The sequence below is a fragment of the Scophthalmus maximus genome, chromosome 11 (genome assembly GCF_022379125.1).
Source record: "Scophthalmus maximus strain ysfricsl-2021 chromosome 11, ASM2237912v1, whole genome shotgun sequence".
Taxonomy (NCBI): domain Eukaryota; kingdom Metazoa; phylum Chordata; class Actinopteri; order Pleuronectiformes; family Scophthalmidae; genus Scophthalmus; species Scophthalmus maximus.
This window is the reverse complement of record NC_061525.1, coordinates 16,268,273-16,290,652: the sequence shown is the minus strand read 5'-3', so window position 1 is coordinate 16,290,652 and position 22,380 is coordinate 16,268,273. Positions and strand designations below refer to the sequence as shown.

Here is a 22,380-nt window from a genome sequence, read left to right as displayed (position 1 = left end):
GCGTAACAACTCCATCCATCACAGTATACGGCAGTTTCATTAATTCAGGTAAACAGATCGATACCTCAAGGACAAATGCTATGAATTCATATTTGTGTGTGCGTGCGTGCGTGCGTGCGTGCGTGCGTGCGTGCGTGCGTGCGTGTGTGCGTGCGTGTGTGTGTGTGTGCGTGTGTGTGTGTGTGTCAGGATTAAGCGGTGTGCTGACTTCTGAAGAGCAGCAGAATGAGGAGTCGCTCCAAAGAGCGACAATTTATGCTGAGTCAGGCGTCGCTTCTCCACTCTCTCACTGCTCTTTTCTCTCTCCTCAAAGCACGACCCCTAAAAATAACTCCCACATCACTGACTTCACATTAGGGTGGAGGTATCTCCAAATGTTTGGTCCTATTTCTTCTGGATGCATAAGGACTACGATCAGTGTTTTTTTATTTTTTATAATAAAACCACTACGTGTAATGTTTAAAGAGAGATGTCACTTATAGAGATGAACACAAAAGCGCACCTTCACTAAGGCTATTGCCTTATCTCACCATGTTAAAGGAGACATATTCTTTTTCAGTTTGTCTTTCCTCTAATGTGTTGTAGAGGTTCTCTGTGTATGTAAAAGGTCTGCAAAGTGGAAAAGCCAAAAGTTTGTGGTCCGCGGCCGATACTTCCGTGACACCACCATGCTAGGGAAGTGCATAAGGCGTACCCAGCGGCTGGTCTGGCACGCCCCCAAACAAAGCCAGTTAAAGCTGGATGGGAGGCCCCACACATCCCACATGCACTGGATGGGGTTGATCACAACAGAGTCTGCCAGCTGGCCAATCAGAGCAGACTTGGCTTCATAGGGAGGGGAGGGGGGGCTTAAAGAGGCAGGAGCTTACAGAGACAGACAAACAAATAAACAGCAATGAAAACATAATCTCTTCGGCGGAGGTAATTATCACGCAGTCCTGTTTGTTAACATCTTCTGCTTCGGCATCTTTAAGCTTCATTTTTTTTTTCTCACCTCACAACTTTTTATTTATTTTTTTCGTTCAAATCTCATGGATCTTATTGCACCAGCAGGCGCCATTCAAGCCGGCGTTACACTACCTGCCCAGCGACACAAACAACAGACAAAGTCGGCATCTGGCTGGTGAACAAAGCCGAGTGTTTAGCAGCTAAAGAGCCAGATATTTTCCCCTCGAGTCCTGGTGAAGACAAAAAAAAACAGAGCAAGGAGAGTAACCATATGTCGAGCGTCCGCCTGGTACCCACAGAACAAGTGAATGAGGGAATAAGATGTGTAAGTAATCCAATTGTTTGGTTGCATGGCATATGAGCTTTAAAGGAGATAATGTGTCAGCGGGTTTGTTTACAGCTGACTCCAGCTTCTCCCAAGTTTTTTGTTTTGTGCAAACTTTCCTGGAGCAACACATTTTCCAAACGCTGATTTACTGAGGAATATGTTCAGCTGAAGTCCTTTCTTTGAATAGATTAGTCAACACCCAAACAATAACACCTACAAGCATGTTCATTCTCTGTGAATGCAATGGCGCTTTTACATTTTAATACTTTGAAAAAAAAATTGAGGAACTCTGAGCATACGTTTTGCCCGATATCCTTCTTCGCTTTCTATCTCTTTCCAAAGCAAGGGTTTTTCTTTATGCCGCTCTTTTTGCCCATTCGAATTTCACGGTCTTCTATTGACTGCGGCATTTAAATGAAAACCACATTTTGCCACCTTCTCCTGTGTTTCTGTCCTGTTCTCTAATGTGCTCTCTCTTGCTTGCTCTCCTCCCTTTTTACTCAGTGAAAAAAAGTTTGTGCAAACAGAATGAATTGCCACTTTGCCCCGCTCACAATTAGCAGATAAAGAGAGTAAACATGGAGGGAAAAAGGAGAATGAGGATTGTAGAGATTACGATCTGTTTCGCGTAGTCTTTGTTGTTGTTGGTGCTGAACTGGGTGGAAAGTTGAAAGGCAATTACTCTGGCAAAGCCGTCATTTTCACAGTCATAACACACAGTGGTGTTGAAAAGTGTTTTGTTGCATATCTCTGCCTCTGGAACCTTAATTATGTTTTCTTCCCTCAGTTTTCTGTAATGTTGTTTTTAATCCTCAACCTTATCTTTTCCATCTTTTTCAACTCCACATCCTACTGTAATTTCCCATCTCCAAATCCTTTCCTTAATCCCCTCAATCTTGTCATCTCCCCCTTTGACTCCTCTCTTCTTCTCCCCCACCCTTCCTTTCCTTTCCTTCCATCTGTCTCTTCTCTCCAGGTCTCTGTCTGGACGGATTGTTGGAGGCGTGTGGTGGTTCTTCACCCTTATCATCATCTCCTCTTACACAGCTAACCTGGCGGCCTTCCTCACAGTGGAGAGGATGGTCTCACCCATAGAGAGTGCAGAGGATTTGGCCAAACAGACAGAGATCGCCTACGGGACATTGGACTCAGGCTCCACCAAGGAGTTCTTCAGGGTATGGACTCAACTGATTCTGCTCGTTTTCTTGATTCCTTTAAAGGTTACAGGCTTTTACTGTGTTAAGACAAGTTAATTTGCTGCTGAGCTCAGACTACAGAAAAGGCTGCAGGACTCAGAAGGAGGAGGACTATTCCCTCCCTGCTCTGTGAATACTATTATAAAAGCCCAACCAGCACATCTTCATCATTTCATTCACACTTTTGTTTGATCTTCTAGTCAAAATCAAGGATACAATGTACGTCATGATAATTGGCAGGAAAATGTTCATGAAATGAGCTAGATGGCATCCAGTGCCGGAAGCCTGTATTCACTTAAAAAGAAGATAGTTTCTATAGAAGTGTATGAGAAAGTGACTCTCACTTATACTTCTCACTTGATATATAACGTCAGTAAACATTTCCCTGTGCAGTTTATAGTCTCAATCTCCAACATCTCTAGCTTCAAGTCTTCTCCCAGACAGCATGATGGTCATTTTATAAATGATGATCCCATTTAGAATTGAATGGACGATAAAGCACAGTTAGAATGATGATGGATATAGAATGATTGACTGCTAGTATTGTCCAATATGTGCATGGTTGCAGGTGGATGTGGATGTGCAGTGGATTAGCTCTCAGTCAGGCCCAACAACCCGGTCCACCAAATATGGTTACTTCTGGTTTCAGAAAACCAACATGGCGCTGGCCAAAATCCTAAACTCGAGGCTTCGAAAAAGCAGACCACAAACCAATGGGTGAAGTCACGGTGGGTTGCCACTTGATCAAGACATGTAGTGATGATCTAGCAAAAGCTGGGAAAGAAGAAAATGTTTAATGGGTCAGTAAATGTAGCATATAAGCGCCAAAAATAAAATTTGACCGTACAAACTGAATGTAAACAGAAGCTTGTGTGTTTGCTAAAAAATTCCCTTTTTTCTTTCTTTCTTTTTTGTAATTCGTCTTATTTGTTTCTTTTTTCTTTGGTTCTTTTAAAGGTGTTATGGTGAAGGTGTAATGTCAGTAAAAAAGACAAAGATCAAAACATTAAAGCCACTTCTGATGTAAATTGGCAGCCAATGAAAGTAAGCAAATAAAAAAAAGCTAATTTTAATATTTTTTTTAAAAGGGAGAGCTTGTCTCCTCTATTGAAGCCAGAAAGAAAAGCGAAGCAGCAGAATTCTGCTCAGACTGAAGGTGAGACAAGGACGAGAAACGAATGACAGTGTCAACTGATTTACAATAGTCCAGGTGGGAGATGAGGAATGAAGGCGCTGACTTTCTCCTCAGCCGCAAATGAGAGAGAATTTTTAAGAGAATATTTGAAAAGGATGCTAAGCTGAAATGTCTGGCTTTCATCTGCAGTTAATTCCTTTTCTAAAAGTTGATTGCTTAAGTCCACAACAAGGTTTGGGAGGAGTATACTGAACAGTAAGGAGGACCACCATGGGATTTGAATGCTTTCTATTACAATCCTCAAACAATCCTGATTAGAATGGATCAACATTTGTTCTACCACCGTCCTGTGCAAATCGTATAGAGCAGTGAAGGGGAGGGGCGGTCTGCATAGACGGGGTGGACAGAGCTGGAACAAAAAATAGTTGCTGCCGCGAGCAGTTAACAATGAAACGGGGAGGAGGATGTAATGGCAGAGTGCGACCTGGAGTGGCTTCACCCAATGACCTATTCACCCTTGTGGATTGCAATTACATACATTCTCATAAACAAATACAAACGCGCGCACACACACACACACACATTGCTGATGCAGACAGTATTTTCTGCAGACATTGGCAAAACACCAGCATCATTACTTGTTCCCAGACAAATCTGCTCTGTCACCTTGTCATGCTTTGGAGGAATATTCAGAATCAATGGTGTGCTCATGCATTCCGTGTGTATGTTTACCAATTTACAGTTGTGCTTTGCAAAGGCTTTGCGCGCTTGTGTGTGTATCTGCGGGACGCAGGGGAGGCCGAGGGGGAGGAGGGAAGTTTTAGCAGACAGTTTGTGCTTCTGTGAGCGGCTCTGGCATCATCAACATAACGAGCGGGCTGAAATCTGTGGAGGGTGAAAAAGCAATTTACTCTCCCTCAGCTGAGGAGGATTCACCACCACCATTAATTATCTGTGTGTGTGTGTGTGTCTGAGCGTGTGTGTGTGCGCGGGTGTATGCAATCATGCATGTATGCATATTTAGCCACGTATGCACAGTAGTGAGTGTTTACGTTTGTGCGTGCGCTCAGCTCACATGAGCAGATTTGTGAGTTGATGTATATTTAATTGTGTTTTCTATGGTGTGTATGCCTGAAGGTGACTTGCAGCTCGCACACACACACGGGGACGCATACACACAAGCGCAAACTTACATGTTGTTTGAAAAAATTGCGAAATTATTTGATAGAAGAATGTGAAAAAATCAAGAGTATGGCTGGACGGATTTAACCCAAGGAAATAGATTAAAACTAGAAGTCTAGGAGTGTAAAGTGAGAAGGGCTATGGTGAAATAAGAAGAGAAAGAAAGGAGAGAGAGAGAGAGAGCGGGTAGGATGGATAGAGGAGGGGCCTGATGGTCCTCTTAGATGTGAGTTACATTATTATGGGATAGGTGTCCGTCACGCACCAGCAACACACTCACACACGCGCACACACAGCATTCCCGGGCGGCTGGTTTCAGTGGCGGAGGCCATGGCTTGTCGCTTGCAGAGCGACAGAATAACACTTTATCACCAGGAGAGGAGGGGAAACAGGACGCTTGTGGAGGATGACAGTTTGACTCCTCCACTTGTTATTTTCACTCTTGAGTACACACACTTCACACGCACACACACACACACACACACGTATTGTTACAGATCACTTTTGGGGACATTGCAGTACATAGACCTTAACCTCACCAACCTTAACCACTGACCCAAAAATCAGCATTTGACTCAAATTGGACAAGCCGTCCCCAATTAACGGGACACACAAACTCACATGTAAACACTGACACACACATCTATGCACATATTCATGGTATATACACAATAATGTACAGTCTATTGCATCATGCCACACAGATTGTCCTCACATCACTACACAGAAGGATCAGTATGCCACTGTTCCAGTTATATGCCCATTTAAAGCAAGACTGATGCTTGACTTAACAAGGGAGACGTGGTTATACATTTAAAATGTGGTTATAAATGTCAGCATATGCCCGAGGATCAAAATGGAAGATGGAAGACACAACCCTCCATCAGCAGTGTCATTTTATTCCAGACTTTTATACAATTATACTACTCAAAAGCCTTAGCAGTTTGCTGTTCGTCTTAGGGAACTGTACTGTACTCTGCTTTTTTTTTGTCCATGCACAGAAAACACACTAGTGTCTAATCAATAAACACCATTAAGTGTCATTGTGTCAACATAATGAATAGGCTGCGTCGTTTTCGTCTCCTCGGCTCTCACATTTGCATCTTTGATGTCTCCCATTTGTGGCACGTTGATTTGAATAATCAAATTTGTGGTCAGAGAAGCTGCTTGGGGCACCAGTGAGGTGTGACTGTCCATCAATAAGAAGACACACAGCATGGGCGCATTTACAACACCACGACATTGTAGTTTATTAATTTTAGCATCAGCTAATCCCCTCAAAAATGTATTTACCATGTCTGTGGCCTTCAGCCCAGGGCCCATTCATTCCTATTGAAGTCACAAATCTTTTTATGTTGGATTTCTGTCAATGACCTAAAAAAAAAAAAGGTGACCATGATAGTTTTTTTGCTAACTTTATCAGGGGTAAATACTTCATTTGCTGGAGACTAATCCACATTTGGGTTTTGAGTATTCACAGCAGCAGGGACAACGTACAGTACGTGGGATGGACGCAAAATAAACCAAAAGTAGCTGTATTCAAGGAAATGAACTATCTTCTGTGTTTTTCTATGTACAAGCAAACAATGTCAAATAATTCCCAATGAACCTCTGCTCTCTCTCTCTCTCTCTCTCTCTCTCTCTCTCTCTCTCTCTCTCTCTCTCTCTCTCTCTCTCTCTCTCTCTCTCTCTCTCTCTCTCTCCTCTTCCCACTCCGCCATCCCAGAGGTCCAAAATAGCCGTGTACGAGAAGATGTGGTCATACATGAAATCTGCCGAGCCGACGGTCTTCACCAAAACCACAGCGGAGGGCGTGGCGAGGGTCCGCAAGTCCAAGGGGAAGTACGCCTTCCTCCTGGAGTCCACCATGAACGAGTACACGGAGCAGCGCAAGCCTTGTGACACAATGAAAGTCGGGGGCAACCTGGACTCCAAAGGATACGGCATTGCTACGCCGAAAGGCTCACAGTTAAGGTGGGTGGAATAGTGTAACAATAGGAAACAGTAACGAAGCTGATACTGTACTATTGCTGCGATATTCCACCTACCCTGCTGTGCCTTTTATACTACACCTACTTTAACCAGTCACTGCTGTCAGGTGAAAACATCTCATGTTCAATTTAACGTTAAAGAATTTAAGGTTTTGACATTTGACAATTATTGACAATGGATAACTTAAAAAAAACAAAAAAAAAACAAGGCACCATTACAATTGGTACAATTGAATAGGTTTTCACCCAGCAGCAGCGATACGCTGTTTTGAGTGTGTAGATTATTTTTTACATCAACTTTTCTTCCCCTTTTGATCCTTTCTCTTTCTGGCTCTCATTTCCTTTCTTGCATTTTTATTTTCCTGACTCAACACTGACCACCTCTGTGTTAGTTTAGGGCCAGTTAGCTCCATCCCACGTCCCGTGTCAGTGTGATTTGTCCGTCCCGTTCTGCTTGTATCCATCCTCTCTTCCCTGTTGCTCTTACGACCCCTCTCTTTCTCCACAGGGCCACCTTACAGGTAACTCTTTTTGTCTCATGTGTCTGTTGTCTCGTCCCTCTGTTCCTTTCATCCTGAGTAATGGTAGTCATGATGGTGATAATGATGATGATGATGATGATGATGATGATGATGATTGTTATAGTGGAGATTCATTAACTGAATATGAGTGCGAGGAGGGGCAGAACCTCAGACTGCTGCAATTACATCCAGGGCCACGAGGGGGAATTTATAGACGAACAGGAAATAGAAAGTGAGAAATGGGAAGAAGAGGGGCGTGGCCAATGGGGGGACTAGAAAGTAATGACAATACAGGATCCCACACCAATAATACAAATGAAAAAGGAAGATTACTTTTTCCTTTTTTGGTACTACATTGGTTTGTTGATTGAACAATGCCAAATTAAAACCCAAATGAAGGAGTCATCAGTAGTAAAACATACATGACAGCGTGTGTGTCTAAATTAAGATGGTGTTAGGTGGAGGAAACTGAAAGTTGGTCCTTGTGTTTTGATTTTTTTTCCTCAGCAGACACTTGTTTATCTGGCATTTTAACGTGAGCCTTTAATAACAGTCTCTGTAGATTTTCACTGACGTATGCTAGCGATGAAAATAAGTCATTTTTCTAGTGACTGTGAGAGCGGTACTTTGACTCTCAGTATGACAGGTACCTGCTGAGGGAAAATAATTGGGTAAATTTGTTGCAGATTTGCCTCATGCGAGGCAAAACTAATGAACAGCACATCGGCCTCACGTCCTGTCCGTATAACTTCCCCCTGTGTGCGGTGCAATCAAGCCCCCCGAAAACCACAGTCACTGTAGTTTATCCCTCGTTGCTTACAAAAAAGAGAAGGTTTTTCCGTTCGTGGGGGAAAAGTGACAGACAGCGGGTGGATGGGTCCCTTTTAAGCCACCCCCCATCCAAACACATTCCTGGGACTGTCCACGGTTGTCTCTGGCTTCTCTCAATCAGCGGAAAGCCGATGTAGCAGGCGCACGCGAGTGGCTGGGAGTGTGTACGTCAGTTGAACCTGCCTCTCCTTTCACTGCACTAATCACAACGCTAATTTGACTCTGTGATGTTGATGAGCAGGATGAATACCCCGATGATTAGAATGAATGTATGCTTTTTGAAGTATAGCCACTTTTGATACGATGGATGACATGTGACTGTTATGCTCATGACTCACAGATATGTTTGAACTGCTTTCATCCATACCTCTTATGTTGAGATTAGTCACGACCTGTAGCCTAGATCATCCCCAGAGAACACTCTCTCTCTCTCTCTCTCTGAATCTCTTGATAATCTGAGAGATAAACCTACCCGCCCTTCAATTTAGCTTCGGCAAAATAAGATAAAAGAAGCAAATTGGAAAATATGTGCATTTGATGAGTGGGAGCGTGTTTTACTTTTGTACTTTCCTACACGATCCTAATGGGACAACTTCTCAGTCGCAATCGTCTCTTACATGCAATCTACCATCTCTCTCTGGGACGTAATAGGACTTCCAGGTAGGCCAGGCGGGTGCACAGGCAACGGGGCAGACCAACAAGAGAGATGTAGAAAAAGAAAGTTACACAGTCAGAGGGAATTTACAAAGGACATCCTGGGAATGAATTCACAAAATCATTCATTGTGCACATTCGCGTGGAAATTAAAGTGAGGGAACAGGCTCCATATTGAGGCAATTGGGAGACACACAGGAATATTGAAGTGGTGAAAGTTGTCGCAGATTAAAAAGGGATGGTAAATACCAGAAGAATCATCAGTATACTGGTCGCTGCACCAATCTGGCTTCTCTATTACTCACAAAACTGCTGTTGTCTCAAAAAGTGCATTGTTTTAGCTAAATAGCTGACCCTCAATAATCAAATGTGTTGTTTTTTTTAATCCATGCTTTAAACGACATTGCAATACAATCTTCTAAGGAGAAGAAAATACATAACAGACATTTCAAGTTGATTATTTCTGATAAGATGCTGAAGTGATGCGTTGCAGCTTCTCTCTTTATGAACATGCCAGAAATAATCAAGATTAATAATTGTGCGCAAGCAGCATTTATGCCCAATATTTAGCCCTGTGTCCCTGAGTTTTGTTTGGAGGTCAAATCCCTTCAGGGGTGTGAGCAGCAGAGCTGTGGGACAACGGAGCCACACGACCACACACACACCCACACAGCGACACACATGTACAGTACACATTAGGAGGGGGGCAGAACACCATCAGCAGGCTGCAGAGACCTGGTTAACACAATTCATAACAGCAATCTGACACTCACCGTGGAGCAGCCTTCGTTGGTGTAACGCAGCACAGAGCGACAGAGGAGAGGTATTTTTATAAAACCAGAAAATGTGAGATGAACAGAATTAAATGTGGAAAAAAGTCTATGAAGTAGAAAGAAAGTCAAAGAGAAAAAGAAAATGTTGTCTGGGTTGCATCCTTCCCCACTAACCCACCTTTGTCCGTTCAACCCTTCTGATTTCTCCTCCTCGTCCCCCTCCCCTTCTTCCTCCTGGCTGTGGTCCCCACATCCATCTTGTCTGTCCCTCCATCCTCTGCTCTGACCAAACTATTTTATCTGTCCCTCCTTTTTTACTTAAAGAAATGCGGTCAACCTGGCCGTGCTAAAGCTCAACGAGCAGGGCCTGTTGGACAAATTGAAAAACAAGTGGTGGTATGACAAAGGAGAATGTGGCAGCGGGGGAGGGGATTCCAAGGTTAGCCCTCTCTGTCTGCCCGCCCCGCCACTAAGGGACGGGGGCCGTTCACCGGCTGGACAGCCCGCGACGGTCCCCGTCCTGGGAGAGTAACGCATGCATCTGCCCCGGCAAAGAGTCGAGCAGCCAACGGGGAGGGAAGGAGTGACACCTTAAAATCCACGAGACACCCTGCAGCTTCGAAAAATAGGCACAGTGTTGCATGTGTTGTCAGTGGTGTGTGCCTTTTTTTTTATATGAAAGGTTCAGACTCATTGCCAAAGGTACAACATTGTGCTTGTTGAGACACAGAAAAAAAAGGAAAATCATTTCCTGGTGAAGTAAATTTGGCATTTTGAAAAAGAAATTGAGTTGCTGTGTCTTTTAGGGGCCCAAAAAAGAACCAGAATACTAATCTTTTAAAGGATATTTCATTTTTATGTTGAATTATTATTCATTTAAAAAAAAAAAAAGCTTTGGAATAAATCTTATTTGTTGTTGAGTGCTTGTCAAGAAAAATAAAGCACACGTCATGATAATAACCATTTTTCATTTGGCAAAGATCTGGTAATGCCCCTCTGAGAGCCAGGTAATGGGATGAGGGTTCAGTGACGGATTTGTGTCAACTGGAAGGAGAGCAGTTACTGTCAAGGCAGGAATATTTGCCCCCTAGTGGCAGCGCTGGGGAGGGGAGAGGTAACATGAGAGTCTGGAGTCGAATCTGTCAGTCCAGCCAGCTGTGAAAAATTGTAAATAAGATTCAGATAAGATTAGACTTATGAAGTATTGGACATCTGACTATAACTAAAGTTATAAACATGAATTCACTTTTGTAAGTTTTGAGTCATTTCAGCCTACTAAGAACTGCAGAGGTAGTCTCATAGTGACGCAACGTGAAAAATTAGGGAATGATCAAAGTCCGTAGGGTGGATCATCTGGGAATCGTGAATGTCTCTAGAAAATTTCGGTCCAGTAACTGTTGGCACTTTTGGATCTGGACCAAATTCTGCACATTGAACTAGCATAGTTACATTTTAATTTAGTTAGTAATACAATCACAGTGTTTTAAGAATTCGTTAAGATCGAGCTAAAGCGTAGAGATTCATCAAGGAAGAGACATGAGATCTCAATGAAGGTCAGCCCGCCCCTGTCCACAAGTGGTGCGAATATGAACCTTTCATGTAGTTTATGAAAACTCGGACGTGTCTCACTTCAGCTCACTCTCCCAGTTGTAGCACAGCGCCAGCCTGATGCCAATAGTCTGTGGCTGTGGCTTCACAGAACTCGCCTCTGCTCAGTGTAGGGTCAGCTGGGGCAGCATGGGTGTGTTACCTGAGGTGACAAAGGTGGGTCCCACTCATATGTCTGTAGCTCGCTTTAGCTCCTTGCTCCCCCCGGCCCCTCCTCAACGAGCATACACACATGTACTCAGTGGGATCCATGCTAGGTCACGCGATGAACGTTTTTCTTATGTGACTGAGCTGTGCAATGCAAATGTGAATCACCGTAATAACATAAAATAACATGACCTATGATGTTATTTATGTTATTTTTACACGCAAAGAACCCCGGTAAACCTTGCAGTTTTGAAACTGAGCGAAGCAGGCGTCTTAGACAAACTGAAAAACAAATGGTGGTATGACAAGGGAGAGTGTGGACCCAAGGACTCTGGAAGTAAGGTCAGTCTCACGCTGCTGTGCGGCCCACAGATCGCTAGCCTGAAACTCTCATCCTGAATATGCTCCAGATTACTGCAACTACTGTCTTAGAAATAGCATTTTGAACACCTTCTCTGTTAGCCTGAAACATGTATTGAATGTGCTACTAACTACATTTGTCCATTTAGTGATTTATACCTATTTTTGATGATATAATATTAATATAATATCCCCATTGGTGGACTACATTTATCCAAATTTGCATCAGATTATACCCAAATTCTTGTTCAGTCTCTGTAGCAATCTGTGGCAATCCCATCTTCATCACAGTCAGCATTAGGACCCAGTGTCAATTTGGATCATCATTAGCCAATTTTCACTCACATGTTATTGTATTTTTGCATTTATGGTAGCCTGAAACAGATGAGAGAAAAACTGTGTATGTAGCTTTAGCAGAACTTGTAATTATTCCATTTGTGAAATTTATTCAGGACTATTTTACATATTCATTTCCATAACTTATAAAGAAACTCGATAAAGTTTTATTTTCTGGCAAATATGTTTTTAATACTATCCTATAGTTTTCTGGAAGAACTCTTTTATTTGGTTCTAATTATAGTTTAAATATTCAATTTGTACTCCTGCAATTAAACATTGATGGCAATATAAATTTATGACCAGAGTATAAAGACGTCAGTGCACAGCAAGTCAACTGAACATTCAGAAAAGTGACTTTTTTCACAGGTGACCGTACAATTGAACAAATATGGAAAGTCAAATTTTCAAATATTAAATGAATAATGTATTATTAATTATATGGGTGTAGTTGAGCAGTTCATTCCTCTTGAACTTGATTCCTAAATCTCAACTGAAAATATTCGCCTGTAATTAGAACCAAATGACACCGTTCTTGTTCAGGAAGTTTCTTTTCAAATTATCAGGTAATGACAGACCCGTAAAATAAAGAGCTGCCGTATTTTATATTAGCTTTGCTATTAATTTATACAACATATCTCAGCGCTTAAAAAAAAAAATTCATTACAGTTGTTGAGAAGAAGACAGGAAGATTTTTCATCTATATAAAGCAGAACAGACAACTGGAGCCTTTAACTATCATTTAAAACCACAGTGAACTGTCATCACCGCTCAGATTAAAGCTGCTTTGTCATATATTCAAAGTGAACACATTACTTACTGAGTTGCCAAATTAATTGTTGATGTTTTCATATTGCTGTGTTGCATTAGAAATGTAGATTTATCTGTGGTACTGATTGTTAGAGATATAGTATTTGTAAATAGTAGCTGTTGTGGTGACACTAGTATTTGTTGCAGCAGTAGCGATAATTGCTTGTTGCTTGTTGTGATAATTTGTAATAATACCATAATATAAAGTAGTTTATATAATAGAATCGTGTAGAAGTAACAATATAATGTTCCAATTTGTCTCTGAATATTTTCTTCACTGACGACCTCTATTTCTTTGTCTCTGTCTGCTTTTTCCTGCCTCTTTATCCGTCTTCTCACCCTCTTTTACTCTTTCTGTCATTCACTTCCTTCTCTACCATCTTCTCTCCATTCTTCTCCTTTACGTCCATCTTTCAAATGTCCACTCCACCTCTTCTCCCTGTCCCGACTAATCTTCTTTTGTCATGCACCCACTTAAACTAACCCACCACCTTGCTTCACCTTCCCCAACACCCGTCCTTTGACTCTGCCAACACTTGGCCTCGACCCCTCCCTCCCCTCCTCCCCACTGCGGCCCCCTCTCTCCAGGACAAGTCGTCCCAGGCTCTAAGCCTGTCCAATGTGGCTGGGGTCTTCTACATCCTTGTGGGCGGCCTGGGCCTGGCCATGCTGGTGGCCCTGGTTGAGTTCTGCTACAAGTCCCGGGCCGAAGCCAAGCGCATGAAGGTGGACCTTAGCCCCCCCCACTGCCCCAGCCCCTCCCCCAGCACCCAGAATCTAGCCACTTATAGGGAGGGGTACAACGTGTACGGCTCCGAGGGGGTCAAGATATAGGGGTAGGATTTAGAGGCTCCCATATATAGGTGGGGTAATGGTGGTGTTGATCATGGTGGTGGTGCTGTAGATTATTGTATTGTCGATGTAGAGGCTGTCGCGGCAGCCCCACGCAACCGTGTTGTTCTTCTTGTGGTGATGAGGATGTGGTCAAGCATTGTGGAACCAATGTAGCTTTCAATGTTTGGTTAAAGCTTATTTTCTATTTCATTTCCATATTGGCCTAACATTTTCTTTCTTTTGATTGATCATTCTGCGTTTACATTTGTTAAGAGTTTTGTCACAGTAGTCATTTTTTTCTTTCTTTAGCAGCTCACCCCGGGCCAGAATGGGGTTAGATATGTGTGTATACAGTTTTGGTTCCATCGTCTTTGGCTGCAGATGATGATGATGATGATGATGATGACAGTGATGGTGATGCTCTTTGCTGATGACTTGACTAGGCACCTGCATTGTAATTTTAGCTAATAACAAAATATTGATGAAGCAGGGATGTACAACTCCAGCGTCAGGTTCCATCGTGCTTCACATAAGAATTATATCTTTCATCAATTAATCTCATAGAATTTCTTTTCCTCATTTAATTCACTCATTGTTAGGTCATCAAATGTCAGAAAATAGGGGAAATGTCCATCGTTGTCTCCCAAAGCCTCAGTGAAGAGTTCACATAACTTTAGTCTGACAAACACCTCAAAATACTCCATTAATAATTGCAAAAGACAAACAGAAGCAGCAGATGCTCACAAGTCATAAGCAGGAACTAGATAAAACTAGTTTGTATAATAATGCCAAGAACCTAACAAATGGAATGAAAGGGACGTCCTGATATACAATGGTTTATTCATTCTAATACCTTAAACTCATAATGTGTGTTGAAATTTTCATTCTAGAATTTCATTTTTTTCTTGGCGAAACTATTAAAAGTTTTTAGGGATGGTCTACTTAATCTGCTATCATAGAAGTTTGTTAGTGTGGTGTTCCTCGTTAAAATGAGTAACTGCTTCTGGCTACAAATTAATAAGCTCTCGTGTGGACACCAATCCTTATGGATTTGGGTCTGCCTGGAACTTTTTCACCCATAACGTAACAGATATCTCAGGATGAAAAACACTGTAAGACATTTCATATGATAGCTAGTCGTTCACCACAATCTTCACAACTCTTAATAATTCCTTGCAACGTGAGGTGAAGTTGTTTTTTAGGAGCGCATGAAAGCAGAAAAAAGCACGGTGTGTCCAGTGCCTGTTGAGCCAACTCAAGTCAGTTCAGGGCGAGACTGGTTTCTTGACAGGTTGAGGAAAGTTTTTCCCTTGAAAAGCTGATTTAATCATCTCCATGCAAGTAATTTATTATCAGAGAAGTTTGAAGAATTAAGAGAAAGTTAAATTTGGTAGAAGGATGAATTTTTGCCCCACAGCAGTTTTTGATTGCTTTATGTTTTTTGTCCATAGACATTAGTCAACCTGCAGCCATCAGCTGATTGAACGGTAGAGAGTTTTTAAAATTTAGCTCCTAGGTTCTAACTTTAGCTAAAGACAGCAGCTAATCAAAAATAGTGGTGGTGGTTTAATGTTGATAACCTGGTAGATCTTCATTTACTAGCTATTTCGGTTTAAATTTGTCAGATTGTGTCTAAACTTATTGACTGTATATATATGTAAATAGGATTTTCCAACAGCAACAGATAAGGTACAAAAAACATTTTCCGCTCACACTAGCGAGAGTCTGCTCCTGCTGCGCTTGACCTTTCCCGTCTCCGGTGGCTTGTAATTGGCACCGTTTCCCATCTTCGTCATGCGTCATCCATAAAGTGGAGTTGTGCACCCCTGCTGTAGATGTTCCAAGCAGGCATTTTGACTTGTTCCAGCCCTGACAACTTCAAAGCAGACCAAGTTACTTAGTGTTAATGCAGAGGAATAATTGATGACACACTTCATATAGAATGGCTACTTAGCGATATTAAAAAACATGAGACATGTTTATTGACGTAAAAAGGGCAATCAACTGAAGCAAAGACTTAATTTTGACGATCTGCTCAGCAAAACATTCAGAGGCATTATAAGGTCCTGTTTGATTTTTCACCTTGAGATAATTAGCAGGATCAATACAGAGGATGTGAAAATAGAGACAGATAAATGTGGTGCACTCAATATGGGCCATTATCTGCTGTAACAGTATTAACTTATAATGAAGTATTAAGTTCACCACAAATAAAGCATTTGGAGATTGGAGCATTTTGGACTCTACTCAGAAGCAATAACAGGGAAACTCTCTGGATTGCCTTATTATTTTTGTCAGACTTTAATCATCTTAAGGAGTTTTGAGATGAAATGAAACAATCCAAACATCTAAAACAATAAAGGCTCCTTGAAAATTGTCTTAGGCCTTTCTTTAGCGTAGTCGCAATTTTTATCTTTCTGTTTTGAATTGAGCTGTACATCATATCCAAAACTTGTTTCTCAGTTGTTGCAGTATTTTACCAGACACCCTTGGCTGTTTATCTAATTCTGTTATGTAGATGCAAAAACTACACATGAAAAAGTTTAAATTCTGTGTAACGGCTGAACATCAAATTGCGATGTTTCAGAAATCAGAGGTGAATCTGGATCTTACCTTCTTTTACAGATGTTACCCTCTCTAGATTGTCAGTCCTTTATCTCTTAACCGCTTTAACTTAAGTTGCATTAGAGACATTTTACGAAGTGTCCCAGCCACAGCACATGGCCATCTATCAGAACAAAGCTTCTTGGCTGTCAGAGATGTGAGGTTTCCCCTCCAACGGCAGCAACGCAGACTTTGCAGAAAAATCACGGAGTAGCCCGTCTGTGTGAAGTGTCACCCTACTCTGAGCAGTATAGCCAGTCACTCCCTCTCTATAAATCTGAAACCTTGAAAGAAAAATTCACTCCTTCATTTTTTCCTTTTGTCTTTCCGAAGCCCTCACCTTCCAAATCGTGCCCTTTCAAATCCTCACCTGAATCTGTCAGATTACTCAAACCCAGAACCCAGCAATGCATGGTCACCTATGAAATGCAGATGTCTACAACCTCAATCCGCTCGTCCAACACGTTTGTTGATTGTTGCCTGCTTTTGCATTTACCTTTTCCTTTCATTAGAGCAATGTAACTGAACAGTTTTAAGTAAGACTTTGTGTAAGATGTGTGTAATTTCTGGTGTGCAGTCACACCACACTAGAGCACGCTGACAGTGCTGGTGTAGTTTTACACTCCTCTTATCGACAGTTGGTGGCAGTAAATCATGAGGAGATACAGTAATATACCAACAAAGGCAGCGAAGAAGACGTCTAGCCAGTAAACATAGATGTAAACAGTAAAGAAGATATATACAATATTACATTAATCAGCAGTGCAAATATTTTATGAGTTTTGATGAGGATCACTGGAATGGAATAAAATTACTGTTTACAAAAAAACTTCATGCTGAACCTTAAAAAGGTTTTAATGTGTTTCTGACAAACAACCCACGTGACCTTTGTGTACTAACCATAGTCTGCATTGAGGCTTCAGCTGATGAGCTTTTTGAGAAATCCATTAGTTTTTAATTAAATCCCAAAAATGACTATGACTATTTCCAATAGTCCAAGGTAATATGTTTGACAAGAAAAATAGACCAAAATGCAAAAAGCAAAGCTTTCACACGATTGTTTTGTATGATTGCACCCTCTAATTGTGAAGGTATATGTGTGTACAGTGTTTGTGTTGGCACATGCACGCATGTTCGTGTTTTTATTGCATGTGTTTGTATGGAAATTCTCTGTCTCTGTGCATGTGGTTGCATTTGCTGTACAATTTCTATGTGTACAAGATGTAAAAAAAAAATTTTAAACAAGCTCCCCACTGCTATCTCCACCCCCTGCTCCGTCTCCTCCTCTGTCTTTCCTCTCGTAGCTGTCGTTTTCTGAAGCCATGCGGAACAAGGCCCGTCTGTCCATCACAGGAAGTGTGGGGGAGAATGGCCGCGTCCTGACGCCAGACTGCCCCAAAGCCGTGCATGCTGGCCACGCCTCCCTCCGACACCCCGGCCTTGCAGTGGTCTCCTCCGGACTGCCCTGAAAACCAAAAACACCTGCCGTGCCTTAAAGACACACACACACACACACGCACACACACACACACACACACACACACACACACACACACACACACACACACACACACACACACACACACACACACACACACACACACACACACAGACAGACCTTGACAAGGACACACACACACACAGACAGACCTTGACAAGGACACACACACGACCACAATCACATATGTCATATCATAACAGGTATAACACACACACACACAGCTATTGAAGCTCAAATAAAAATACTCAGAAACAGAACACATTTTTACACACTTGAATACACAAACACACACACTGCACATCATCCTCTCACTTTCCTGTTGCCATTGACTTATTTTACAAGAGACAAGTGAAATACAGCTGCGTGTTGAACAGCGGAGAAAAAAAAACTAAGGACAACAATGGCTATGACACTTGCCTGCAGCAGTCATTCTTTTTTTGGGGGGGAGGGGGGGGATCTCATCCTGATATCTACGAACCAACCGGAAAGCCAGCACAGACTTAGAGGACATGGAATATGAGCTGTGACCATGACAACAACACTGATCATGATGATGATAGTGACAAAAAAAAGAAAGATGATGAGGGTAAACAAACGACTCTGGTCCTGCTCTGTCTTCATCGGACAACGTTGACCAATAAGCCACACCCCTTGACAACGCCTTACTGAGACTACAAAATTTGTTTTCATCATCATCATCGTCACGGTCATCGTCGTCTTATATGGCCTGCAAAGACTGAGTGCCAGGTTTTATCACCCTTAGAAGACCAGAAAACTGTAAGCTTGAACGTTGGGACTGTGCAAGCCCTCTACTTTGCCATGGACTGTTCCAACTGAATGAAAATGTTTTCTTATTACACACATAGAGTGATTTCTCGTCCCGAACCAGCGAGATAATCAGCCAATATAGAACAGAAGTAACCTCGAAACACATATACGTTTGGCCAATCTCGGCCGTAGAATTCACAGGGGTTTGTAAAATAACAAAAGAACAAACAGTAGTAATTAATGGAGTCAGTCATCAACAGCATTATCATGACAGTAGAGAAGCTGAATAGTTATGATTTCTTTTTGCCAAGTGACGTAGGCAAGGTTCAAGCTGTATATTAAGTGGTGGAAAGGAAAAGCATTAACATATTGGAGGATCTAATATGGCTACCTAACAAACAGGAGCCCTGGGCCCCTTAAGAAGTTGATACGGTGTTTAAAACATGTGGGATGAAACAAAGAGCTGCCTCCATGCCCCCCTGAAAAATTGAACCCAATAGAAAAAGGCATGGAAGAGGTAAATCAGTTCATTTTTTCTTTGCACATGTGCCCTCTGCGGGGCACGGGGACGAGTAAACCATTTCTTTTATCAAGGTCTGTAATAAGGCTGAGAGTAAGTGGTCTATACCGTGTTCACCTCATTTGAACTGAATTACACAGATCTTTCGGGTACAAATTTTCAATTTCTCATAAGGTGTGGACTCTAATGGGCAGTTTGGTCGTCAATTCCGATCCTCAGTCTTTTCCCGTGGCGGGGGGGGGGGCAAGGTACCATATCAGAAAGCTTGCTTTTTAAAACTGTTGTAAATAACTGCGTAGCAAAAGAGAACTCACCTGTCTTTTTTAACCATCTTAGATAACGATTCATTGCAATAATGAATATAAAAGAAAATGCCACTACTTGTAATTAAGATAAAAGATCCTTTTTTATAAATCTACATATTATATATAATACAAATAAATATATATCTATAGAGAGCTATAGACAACGTTGATCACTGATTGTCAGAGGCCGTGGCATTCATTCTGTTATATGGCTGGGGTTTTTTTTGGATAACTTGAGAACATTGAAATGCCACAGTCTCTGTGTGTCCTGCTCAACACTGAATGTCCATCCGGTCACACACGCGGACACACACACACACATACACGTAGAAGCGCACGCACACACATCGCTGCATACGCAGGGTCAGCTCAGAGTGATCACTCCAGCACCGTGAGGGGTTTGGAATATGTTTTTGTGGTTTTGTTTCTGACCGTCTGTCTGTGCAGTCATTCAACCGCTTCTCATTGTCTAACAGTGTTTCTCTCCCCGAATCTCTCTGTCGGACTGAATAGGCCCCTGAAACAGTGTGATAAATGCCAGTATTCAACACTGAAGTCCATAAAAAAATGTTGTTTTTTTTCAAAGACGACACGCTTTTGGCAGGCCTCAAGAGACGATGAGCCTCTGTCACTTACTGTCCTGTAGGCGAACAAATGCCGTCTGACATTTCAAACGTGTAGCATATGTGTTGCATGTCACAACCACCTCACGGCTTCTTTCGTTGTTTGTCTTCTCACCAAATGTGAGTCAGCGACAGTTTAATCCTTTTGGGCACATCCACAGAAGATATCCACGATAAGCAGTTTGAGACTGTAGGTGGGAAGGAAATGTGTTTTCTGCCTTGTCCTTTAATTAGTTTTTCTGACTTTTTACCTGTTTCCACCTTTCAAATCCTTCCTTCTCTTGTGCCGTCTTCCGCTCTCCCTTTGCTTTCATCGCCCCTCCTGTCCCACTGCAAGGCAGAACTCTTTGTACAAAGTGCAAACGACGACATTTTGTTCCCAGTTACACTGCAAAATAATGGGCTGGGGATCAATGGAGGAACCCGCGTCACCGGTGGACGACCTGATCTTCTGGCTCATTGTTCAGAGTGTCGCGTCACTTGCGTTGTGATCATTAACATTTCACACACACACACACACACACACACAGAAAAAGAAGAAAAAAAAGTTCCTCTGTAAAGCGTCCGCTTCTCTGTTCAATTCACACACGTACCTCATCGTTGCATCAAACGTATTCAAGTCAAACTCAACTAAAGGCTAAAAGCATAAACAGAAATTAAGATTATAAAACGAACATCTCAGACTGCATTTGAAAACTGTCCGAAGCAAACAAGGTGGACAGTTCCCAGCGACTCCCTCTCAACCCTGGGGTTTCATTGCAGCAGCACACTGCAGCAATCCAGCATGTAAGAGATTGTGGGTTTTCTGTAACGGACACATTCATGAAAGACAGTTCACACTGATCGCTGGACCGGACACACACAGGCAGTCAAGACGGCACATGACACCGATGTTCATTTCTTTGCCACCTCCAGCACATATATGCGGTTTCATTCATAGACAGCAAGAGGCTGTCTGCTGGCTTTAACACTGTTCCTTTCGTCCTTAATTTCTCTCTTTCCATTTTGTTTCTTTTTCTAGTAAAACATCAATGCTGAACCTGCTCTGTCTGTGTGGTCATTTGTCTGCGGATCCCGTGGTTCGATGCCACCAGCAGGCGTGGGCCTTGCTTTTGTGTTCACAGCCAAATCGTGGAAATGTTTTTTTTGGTGTGTTTTTCACCATATCAAATCTTCTATTACTGAGACAAATTCAATAAATACTGTGGTGTAATAAATAATTTAAAAAATATCGCAGGTGCCGAAGCAAAGTAGTTGCCGCGAACATTTCTATTTTATTCTGACAAATTAGGAAGATGTTGAGATGTTATGCCGCTTTTGTTACAGACTAGTAGTTCATGTTGTTCCGTCGTTAAAGAATCTCACACTGGCTTCACTTCAGGAACATATGGAAACTTCTTATCGTCAGTGGCACTTATATCAGCCAGTATTAGAGACAACTATGAAAATGTTTCGTCAAGCGCATAGTGAAAAAAATCACTTGTTCACTTGTATCAACAGATTGTTGCAGGAAAAAACAATATCACAGTAGACCGTAGAAGAGTTAACATCACACAACACAGTTTGTCTTTCACAAGTCACTCGTAAATCTTCACCAGATTTTTTTAATATGCAGTTCTGTGTTTGTAGACGGCCTCTGCTGCTGTTGACCAGTAGCTACAGGGTTAAAAAGAAAGAGTCCTCTGCTGTGATTTTGGCATTTGGCTCCTTTTTTTTCAATCCATGGAGACATAACACTCCTAATGCAGAGCCATCACTGACAAGCATTTCCCATTATTCCCCATATCACTCACACTCAGACACACACACTTACATACCATGCTGGGTTATTACTGACAAGTATTTCCCATTTACCCAAAGATGAAGCAAGATAACAAGTTTCACCACCCTTTTAACCTTGCACCTTCGCCGGCAAGTCCACACACACACATAAACACACACGCACACACTTTCAATCTGCCTCTTTTATCGTCACTGCAAATTGTGAAACAGCCTTTCCACCTTTTTATTTTTATTGGCTCATTTCATCTCCTCTTATTCAGTCTCTGTCTTTCCTTCTCTCAGCTCTACATTCCCCTTTCTCTTCATCCCCTCCCACTCTCTATCCCTCTCCTCGTTCTCTTTACCCTCCCTCCTCTCATCATTCTTCATTTTTGAATCCCTCTCTCACGGCAATCCATCGCAGATATATTACTTTCGGAGTCACCACTCAGGTCAAAGTATATATTACCTTCTGTTTACTGCAGCTCTTAAAAAATAACTAATTTCTTAAATGTACACTGAGTTCATATTTTGGAGCAGGCAGGGTGCAAAAAGCAGCATATCCCAAGGCTGCCCTTTAAAACTTCTGACAGCCTCTTTAATCCAATGCTCCAACAATATAGAATTCTCTCCCGAATGTGATG

General features: G+C 42.0%; 1 protein-coding gene across 5 annotated transcripts in view; it reads left to right on the top strand.

Moving 5' to 3' along the window:
• Window positions 1-21,014, top strand: part of gria4a (glutamate receptor, ionotropic, AMPA 4a) — an 85,724-nt gene extending 64,710 nt beyond the window's left edge. The window contains exons 14-18 of one of the 5 annotated variants that reach the window (XM_035623856.2): window positions 2,253-2,451; window positions 6,516-6,763; window positions 9,884-9,998; window positions 13,409-13,546; window positions 17,563-21,014. In XM_035623856.2, the coding sequence (XP_035479749.1) occupies window positions 2,253-2,451; window positions 6,516-6,763; window positions 9,884-9,998; window positions 13,409-13,546; window positions 17,563-17,727 (865 nt within the window). In that variant the 3' untranslated portion in view covers window positions 17,728-21,014. Of the gene's footprint in view, window positions 1-2,252; window positions 2,452-6,515; window positions 6,764-9,883; window positions 11,657-13,408; window positions 13,657-17,562 lie in introns of those variants that run through there. The other 4 variants (XM_035623857.2, XM_035623860.2, XM_035623858.2 and 1 more) reach the window with 4 other exon arrangements.
• The last annotated feature ends 1,366 nt before the right edge of the window (window positions 21,015-22,380 follow it).